General features: G+C 49.7%; 1 protein-coding gene across 1 annotated transcript; it reads left to right on the forward strand.

The window, feature by feature from the left end:
• Positions 1-75: 75 nt before the first annotated feature.
• On the forward strand, positions 76-6851 carry LOC309541358 (acrosin-like). The gene is made up of 5 exons (XM_082239162.1): positions 76-207; positions 1397-1600; positions 2279-2538; positions 4287-4435; positions 6107-6851. The coding sequence occupies exons 1-5, from the start codon at positions 98-100 to the stop codon at positions 6641-6643; spliced, it is 1260 nt and encodes a 419-aa protein (XP_082095288.1). The 5' UTR covers positions 76-97; the 3' UTR covers positions 6644-6851.
• Positions 6852-9046: the final 2195 nt, after the last annotated feature.

Raw genomic sequence — 9046 nt, forward strand, 5'->3', positions numbered from 1 at the left:
ACCGGCTTCTTCTGTTCTTGCACCTTTGCCAAAGCCAGCTGTGTGATGTCAGGACCTGGGCACACCTGGTTTGTGACGTCATGGATTCCAGGAAAACATGGTGGAGGAAGCAGCGCCCAGAGCTGGCAGAAGGATGAGCTGGTGGCTTCTCCTCATTCTGGCCCTGGCTGATTTCTGGCCCACCCATGCCGGAGACCCTACCTGCAAGTAAGCGCCAAAATGGACCAATGTAGCAAGGAGGCAGCACAGAGGCATCTCCCTCTGGATGTGGCCTCCATGGCAATGAAAGCACAACTGAGCCCAAGTGGCCTTTTCCTCCCCAATCTATATCCCCTGCGGTCCACTCAGTGTCCTGACATCTACTAAGGAAAGTCAAGCCCTATTCTTGGAGCGGGAACAAGCACTTGGCATCTTTTGCCTTTGACAGAAACATTTTCAGATCCCTGGCATTTAGATCAACTGTGAGTTGCCCAGGTCACTAGGCAAAGTGAAATCTCCCACAGGTTTATTCTAGACTAAACAGGTATATTATACAATCATAAAACTGTGGAGTTGGAAAGGACCCCAAATGGTGTAGCATTGGGGAGGGGAAGCACAGGGGCAGCTGCCCTGGATGCAAAATTTGTTAAGGGCACAACATTTCAACACTCGGTGATGCTTCAGTACAGCTATGTGCTTTTGTCACTGGGCTCAGTTGAAAATGGCTTCTCCATGTGAAGCAGGAAGGGATCTCTCCAGATGACAGAATGACTCTTTTTATCTCTGCGGCTGTGATCTTCTGGGTGACATGGACGCCTTACAGTTGTATGCACATGTGCACTCTGTCTGTTTCCTGCCCACCCACCCTCTCTGTGTGGCCCCAGGTGATGGCAACCCATGCTATGCCACTGATCGAATCCAAGCCCTTGCAATGTAGGAATCACAGCTAAAGAATTCTGGGCAGAGGCTATCCGACCTCTGTTTACAAAGGAAGGAGCGTCCACCACCTTCTGAGCTTATCAGGTCTACTCCTGAGCAGCTCTCAAGAAACCTCTTCCTAGTGTATAGTCAGAATCGTCTTTCTTGCAGTTTGAATCCATTGGTTCGGATCCTCCCCTTTGGAGCAACAGAAAATAAGCTTGCTCTGTCTTCCATGTGGCGCTAAGCACCACGGTTTGCTGGCATTGCATTTTAAAAGAACACAGCTCACTCAGCAACTATCTATTGGGCATCAAAACAAACAGGTACCACATAGTATGAAAACCATAAGAAAGGGAGTAAATTCCTTGAGGGACGGAGCCTCCAATCTCCTTTCGGTTCTACAGCGGCAGCAATACATGTGCGGCTGAAAACTAATGAATCATAGAGTTGGAAGAGACCACAAGGGCCATCAAGTAATGGAAATGTTCCTTTCCAGGGGATCCTGTGGAAGACGTCCGCTGGCGGTCAGTCAGTACTTGAGGAAGGCCATGAGTGGCACTGACGTCCTGCCAGGAACGTGGCCCTGGCAAGTCAGCTTCCAGTACCTAAGCCAAGCTGGGCACTGGGTCCATTTCTGCGGAGGTTCTCTCATCAGCTCTCGCTGGGTCCTCAGTGCAGCCCACTGCTTGAAGATCAAGACGTAAGCCAAAGGAGCAGCTGCTCCTCGGGTAGGAGAACATGGCAGGGTCTACAAAGCAGGCAGCCTGGGGGCATCTCATGGAAGCAGTCCCATCTTCTGCCTCTGCCCAACATGGAGCATGAAGGCCTCTTTAGTTGTGATGGGTGAAAGCCACTGCTAGATCAGTCCTTGGGGGATCTGTCTCAGTTTTGACATTCTGAAAGCAAGCATCTTGTCTTTAGGGCTGCTAAAAGTGCAGTCCAACCAGGAAGAGTCCTCTCCCCTCCTGCAGCTTCCAGCAAATGGTTTTCAGACAGATTGCAGCCACCAACTGTGGAGGCAGAGCAGAGCCATCATGCGCTTTAAATGTATGGCATTTATGCAGCCCTTAGAGTGACCCAGGAGATGACCTTGCCAGACAATGAGCTGGTTCCTTCTACCCTTTTACAAACCCCTCCCTTTCCCCTTTCTAGCCCCTTTAATCCGATGCCCCTTCCCACCTGGGTCACAAAAGATGTGAAAAAGGGTCCCTGGCCAGACAGCTGGACCAAACTCCTTGGCTCTGACTTGCCTCTCCATCTTATTCCTCCATCAGCTGAGCTCTAGGCCTTTCACGGGAGCATCCAGACTTCTTTGGGTAACCTTTGTGCGGTCCAAGAACCTTGTCCCACCAGCAATGAACCTATTCTTCCCTTCCAGATTGAGAAAAGTATTTAAGGTGGTGGTTGGCATCACCAAGCTCTCACAGCCTGGTCCCGATGCCCAGCAGCGCCGGATAAAGAGGGTGGTGGACTACAAACTCTATGAGGATGACGAGTCGCCTCGCTACGGCCTCTCTGTTGTGGAGCTGGTGGAGCCGGTCCACTGCAGTGACTACGTCCAGCCGGCCTGTTTGCCTGACGACAGCGTGGTACTTTCGATGCTCACTCATTGCTATATCAGTGGCTGGGGCGACATGGGTGAGGAAAGTGAGAGCCCCAGGACCTCCCCACGAAAGCAGCCCCCTGTGAGGACTGACCCCACCCTGGAAGATCAGAGTGCAAATATGTCCCATGCCTTCAATGCCAAGTGTAACAAACACACAATAATTGCAACAACGGTTGTGAACAAATGTCTGGTCACAGAAGGTGGTGGACTCTCCTTCCTTGCCGAGGTTGGGTGGCCTTCTATTCCCGCATTGCAGGGGGTTGGACTAGATGACCCAGGACCCTTCCAATTCTAGGATTGGAATGCCCATTTCCTTCTTCCAGGAGCTGTGTTCAAATCCCAAAGTCTTACCATCCTCCACCCAGCCCATGACAGGAAAACACCGTATAACAAGACCATATGTCCCTTCACGTATTTGGGGAAAACACTGCTGCTCATGGGAGGAGCTTCTGCTATCTTCTCTTCCCTCCTTGCTGCCTTGCTTGCACTGAGAAGGCCCTGGCCCTGGTGGAAGATAGTCTGACATCCTTAGGGCCCGGGACCTCTAAACTATGGTTATTCATGGACCTTAAGGTCCTCTGCGGGGCAGACCAGGAGAGGCGGTCCCGTAAATATGCAGATGACCAAAAATAGCTTTAGCATGTATAATGACACAAGAATCCAATGTCTCTATTCAGACCAGGTCTCTCCATAGTTTTCAGTTTAGTAATAAGTTGTGATTCAGCAACTTCTCTTTCAAGTCTATTTCTGAAATTCTTTTGTAATAAGACAGCTGCTTTGAGGTCCTGTACTGAATGTCCTGGGAGATTGAAGTGTTCTCCTACTGGCTTCTCTGTCTTGTGATTCCTGATGTCAGATTTATGTCCATTTATCATTTGGCGTAGGGTTTGGCCTGTTTGTCCAAGATAGAGAGTTGAAGGGCACCGTTGTCATTTGATGGCAGACACAATGTTAGAAGATGAGCAATTAAATAAGCCTAAAATGGTATATTTGATGTTGTTGGGTCCAGTGATGGTGTTGTCTGGATGTCTGTGGCAGCAAAGTTGGCATTTGGGTCAGTGGCGTAGCGTGGGGGGTGCAGGGGGGGCCAGCCGCACCGGGCGCAACATCTGGGGGTTAGGATTAGGGGGCGCAAATCCATGGGTTAGGGGGCGCAAATTACTTGCCTTGCTCCGGGTGCTGACAACCCACGCTACGCCACTGATTTCGGTTTATTGCAGGCTCTGGTACCAGTGTCCATGTTACGTCTGGCTGCTGTATTGTTGTGGGTGAGGAGTTGTTTAAGATTGGGTGGCTGTCTGTAGGCAATGAAAGATCATCCTCCCAGACAATGACAGTTCTCTTTCTCAAGCTCTGGGAGGAAGACCTTATACTCAGAACAATCTTAGTTGGTCTCTAAGGGCAAAAAAAATAAAAAATAAAAAATAAAATTATTTCAGCTGCGTCAGACCAACATGGCTACCTACCTGAATTTATTTACTGCTTAGGTTTATATCCCAAGTTTTCTACAAGGAGCTCAAGGTGGCAAACATAGGTCTCCGCCCCTTTTCATCATCAGGACCAGCCCTGTTAGGTAGGTTAGCCTGAGAGTGAGAGACAGCAAAATAAATATTGTTGCATAATCCTCAGGCTATCTCTGAGGGCTTGGAGGGCAGTCATCTCAACAGCTGCCTTTGCTATGTGCCATTGATCGGAGGATCATAAATCAACATTCTCCGTAAATATCTCTCATTTAATTCCTGGAAGGAACTGAACACTTCTTCCTGCCTTCCACTCACAGAGCATAAAACATCTGGCATCCTGCAAGAATCAAAGGTGAAACTCCTTTCCCTACAAACCTGCGGCAGCAAGAGCTGGTGGAAGCGGAAGGTGGCCGATGAGATCCTTTGTGCTGGATACGAGGAAGAAGGAGGCAACAGCCTCTGTGAGGTAGGCAAGGGCCAAAGCCTTCCAGGGCTACTGCTGGAGAGGAGAAGGGGGAACTGGATTTGCTGCCCCCTTGCACCTCTGAGCGCTGACTTTGCACACTGGCTGAGCTGAGCAGGCATGGTGCAAGTGCGATACAGAGCCAGGCAGACTGCAATCGTGTAGCCTCCAAAATCCCGGCGATGAAAACCAGGAGATGCAAGCCTTCCTCTCCCCATCAAATGTCCCCCTTGCAGGGGCAGATTCATGTGTGCCCCACAACACAAACTCACACCCCTCCTGTTACAGAAAAATCTAGGTGCAAGGCTGCTCAGTCCCCCAGCTCATCGGGCAGAGCCTGCGGGTCCCTGCGGAATAAAGGAAGGAGTCCAGCCACCAACCGGAGCAAATAGCTGTAGATCAAAGTTTATTGTGCAACAGGTTCAAGGAGGAATTTTGAACCCCGAGGATGGGGTGACAAGGACTTTTAAAAGTTTCCCACCATATCCCAGAAGACAGTTCATACAGCATCATTGCTACATCACTGACAGGTCACAAAAGGGGAGGGGTAGACAGGGGTTACACTAGTTTAGCCTTGCCAAACATGTCCAGACAAGTCCTTGGTACAAGATTAGCATAAGGGCAAGACCCAGGTATAAGATTAGCATAGGGAAACACCTCTGAAGGCCCACCACCCAAAGTACTGTACAATAGAACTTCCTTTGCATGGCTGGACCCCTTGTCAAGTCTGGTGATAGGATTAGGCTTTCCTTGGCCAACAATCAGCTCAGCAATTGTCATCTATGGGAACTTCTTGGAGTCCTTTTTGAAGGGGAAAATAACTTTGGAATGGAGGAAACTGGCAAAGGAGTTGATTTTATATTATTTTTAAAGGTAGGTAGCTTCCCTGAGCTGTCAAGTTGAAAAGATACATTCAGGCATAATATTTGTAACATTTAACATCTTGCAGGATGCCAGATATTTTAAAGATGTGCCCACCCCCGTAATTTCCGTAACACCGCCCAATCCAGACCACCACCCACAAGCCCATTTTCTTCATTCCCCTCTGCACCCGACTTTGCAGGACTGCTCGCCACCCCCCATGCCAAGTCCCCTTTGTCAATGCCACCAATCTGCCCACCCCATCCCTCCCCTTTCCCAGCTGCTGAGGACCCCATTCAGCTCCAGCCCCACCTTCCTCCTTCACTCTTCATCTCCCCCATCTTCCTCTCTAGTGAATGCTCCAGCCACCACCCACCTCCCTCCCTCCCTTACAAATCACCCAATGCCCCGCTTGAGCCGCCCGCCTCCCTCTCAGGAAGCTCATAGCTCAGCAGGAGAGCAAGCACCCGCCTTGCATGCAGGTCCCAGGATCAGGCCCTGCTGGCATCTCCAGATCTAGCTGGGAGAGAGCCCTGCCTGGAATCCTGGAGAGCCACTGCTGCCAGTCAGTGTCGAGAATATTCCGCTGGATGGAACGAATGATCTGACCCAGCATTTCTCCATATTCCTAGTCCATCTTCTACAGACCCACAGCTCTCTATTGAGCTATGCTGAGGAACCAGCAGCTGGGTTCGGGTGGCGCTGTCCTTCTCCAAAAGTGGCCGGCTGCTCCTTAGGGCTTCCTTTCCCCTGAATGCCCACCTGCCCACCTGCTGACCGCCTCCCGCCATCCTTTGTTCTCCCCACACACAGACCGACGTTGGTGCCCCGCTCATGTGCCGGCAAGCAAGGTCCGAGCGCTACTGGGTGATTGGCGTCGCCAGCTTGGAGGCGCCGATCTGCGGCCAGGCAAAGCGGCCGGGCATCTACATCTCCACGCAGCACTACCTCCACTGGATTGAAAGGACCACCCGGGAGAGTCTCTCTGCGCCCAGCCGCCAACCACTCCTGGCACAGAGGCAGGCATCAGATGCAAGCACACCCAGCCCAAAGCAGGACCGTAGGGCTTTGCCCATGCCCACCGGCAGGCCTTGGCCCAGGCCTACAAGACTGCACGCAGCTCTCTGCACCAGGCCCACCCAGCAGAGTCCTCCAACACCACCTGTGAGACACACAAGGTGGCACCCCAAGAAGGGAAGGCCCCCAGGCCAGGCCAGGCCTAGTGCCAAGCCAAACCGGGGGGCATCACCTCCAGGCTATGGGGATTTTTACAGCTGGGATCAGGGGTACATTAACCCCAGGCCTCAAGCACAGCCACCAGTTCTGCTGCCAGGGCAGCTGCCGCCATGAGGGGAGCATGGCATAAAGTCAAAGCAGCCAGGACACCATTGATATGTATAATGTACCTATGAAGATATGTGAATGAAGGCATATTAATGAGACTTTTTGGAATTTGGGAAGTGGGCACCAATGGGTTTTGTGCCATCGCTGGACCCAATAGGTTTTGTGCTGTCGCCGGACCCAGATTTGTTGAAAAAAGACCCAATCCAAGAGCATTCTTTGCCGTTTGTTCTTTGTGTCCCCTTTCTTTGAGCGGTTTAAAATATCTGATGCAATTGCAGCGAGGTTTCTCTTTCAACTTTTTTTGCAACCCTTGGCGTCTATACGCAGTTAGGGGGTGTCACATTTAAATCTCCCGCTCTGTGATCTAAGAAAACCATCCATCTACGCATGTCTCTTCCTGGGAACCAAGGTTCCCATACAGCACAAATGTAAGAAGGGCTGCTGTTATGTACTGAGTTCTGAGTATATATCAGCTGCTGTTCCCCCCAGTGCTAGTCCTACTCAGAGGAAAGCTACTGAAATTAATGGGCCTAAGTCACGTTGGCACTGGGCAACAGAATCATAGAGCGGTAGAATTGGAAGGGATTCCCAGGGGTCATCTAGTCCAACCCCCTGCAGTGCAGGGATCTCAGCTAAAGCATCCGTGACAGATGGCAACCAAGTTTTCTGGAAATCTATTCTTGATTGGTCCTCCTTCAGTGTCCAGCTGCGGTTTGCCAATTGAGCCAAATGCAGACTTGTTTTAGGAGCTGGATGAGGCCCACAGAAGGCTCACGTATCCCTGGTCGAGGGATCCCACGCCTGCCCACTGGCTTATAGGATTCAGGACCAGCTTTCAGCAACAAAGATAAGCAGTGGGTCTTTCCCCCCACCCCATAATAATAATAATAATAATAATAATAATAATAATAATTTATTATTTATTATTTATACCCCGCCCATCTGGCTGGGCTTCCCCAGCCACTCTGGGCGGCTTCCAAAAGAATATTAAAATACTATAATACATCAAACATTAAAAGCTTCCCGAAACAGGGCTGCCTTCAGATGTCTTCTAAAAGCCTGATAGTTGTTGTTCTCTTTGACATCTGATGGGAGGGCGTTCCACAGGGCGGGCGCCACTACCGAGAAGGCCCTCTGCCTGGTTCCCTGTAACTTGGCTTCTCGCAGGGAGGGAACTGCCAGAAGGCCCTCGGTGCTGGACCTCAGTGTCCGGGCTGAACGATGGGGGTGGAGACTCTCCTTCAGGGATACAGGACCGAGGCCGTTTAGGGCTTTCAAGGTCAGCACAAACCCTTTGAATTGTGCTCGGAAACGTACTGGGAGCCATCCCCTTGACCTGTTGCACTGGGTAGATGAAGCAGGCAAGGAGTTTCTTTGGTGTAACCCCTTTGACCTCAGTGGAGTTTACTGGTGAACAGACATAAGAACCTAAGAGGCTGCTGGATCCAGCCCATGGCCCATTTCGTGCAGGCATCCTGTTCTTACAGCGCGTACCCCTCAACCGTCACACCTTGAGCAGGACGTCCCAGAATCTATCTATTGATTTGTAAGAGAAAACTGGATTCGTTAGGGCTCACTCTGACTTTGAAAGCTCTGATCCCAAAGATACATGGGAAATTATCAGAAAGACTCTCATAGAAAAAAGTGTTCTCGTCATGCTTGAGGTTGCAAAGCACAGCACCTGCTCTCCTATCCACTTAAATCTCCCTTTGTGTAGAGATTTCCAAAAGGGATACATGACAAATCTGAAGAAACATGAATCGTGTAGGCTGTTTATGTTGGCCAGATTCAACATGTTTCCCTCGGTGGTAGTGAGAGGAAGATACTTAGCTATCCCAGAATTAGAGCGTCTCTGCAAATGCAGAAAACAGGAACCCGATACTCTAGAGCATATATTCTTTTCCTGTGATTTTGGCAGTTATGCCAGAAAACAATTATTTGAGGCCCTAAAATTTAATAGACAGTTTTTTACACAACCAACTGTTCAGGACCTGCTGGCGGACAGCGATGATCAAATTGCTTTAATAGCAGCTGAATTTTTGAGTGCTGTCCATGAAGAAAGAATGGGCCATGATAAAGAGACTTAGTGGTTTTTAATGGTAGGTGATGTTGCTGTGTTGTATTATATTATCTTTGTACATCGATTCATTTCTTGGAGTTAAGAATAGGACTAGGATATATTGTGTTCGCTGAGCCCGTATTTTATACAGTCTGTATATGATGTTTGTTTGTTAATGTGTGGTGTGTTATGCCTAATAAAGGATTTTGAATTTGAATTTACAAAAGCCCTTCCAGCTTCTGTTTGGATCCCAGGATGTCCCAATTTTCGGAAATTGCGCCTGGATGCTATTTTCAACAGACAAATCACAGCTATGTCTTCTAAAATTGTATAGTTACTTATCTCTTTGG

Source organism: Podarcis vaucheri (assembly GCF_965113315.1).
Source record: "Podarcis vaucheri genome assembly, chromosome: 10".
Lineage (NCBI taxonomy): Eukaryota > Metazoa > Chordata > Lepidosauria > Squamata > Lacertidae > Podarcis > Podarcis vaucheri.

Bases quoted from the DNA above. Each gene is read 5' to 3' on its own strand.
- LOC309541358 (XM_082239162.1), top strand. From the start codon at position 98: ATGGTGGAGGAAGCAGCGCCCAGAGCTGGCAGAAGGATGAGCTGGTGG. The intron at 1,601-2,278 runs GTAAGCCAAAGG...CTTCCCTTCCAG, and splicing joins CACTGCTTGAAGATCAAGAC to ATTGAGAAAAGTATTTAAGG. The intron at 2,539-4,286 runs GTGAGGAAAGTG...TTCCACTCACAG, and splicing joins CAGTGGCTGGGGCGACATGG to AGCATAAAACATCTGGCATC.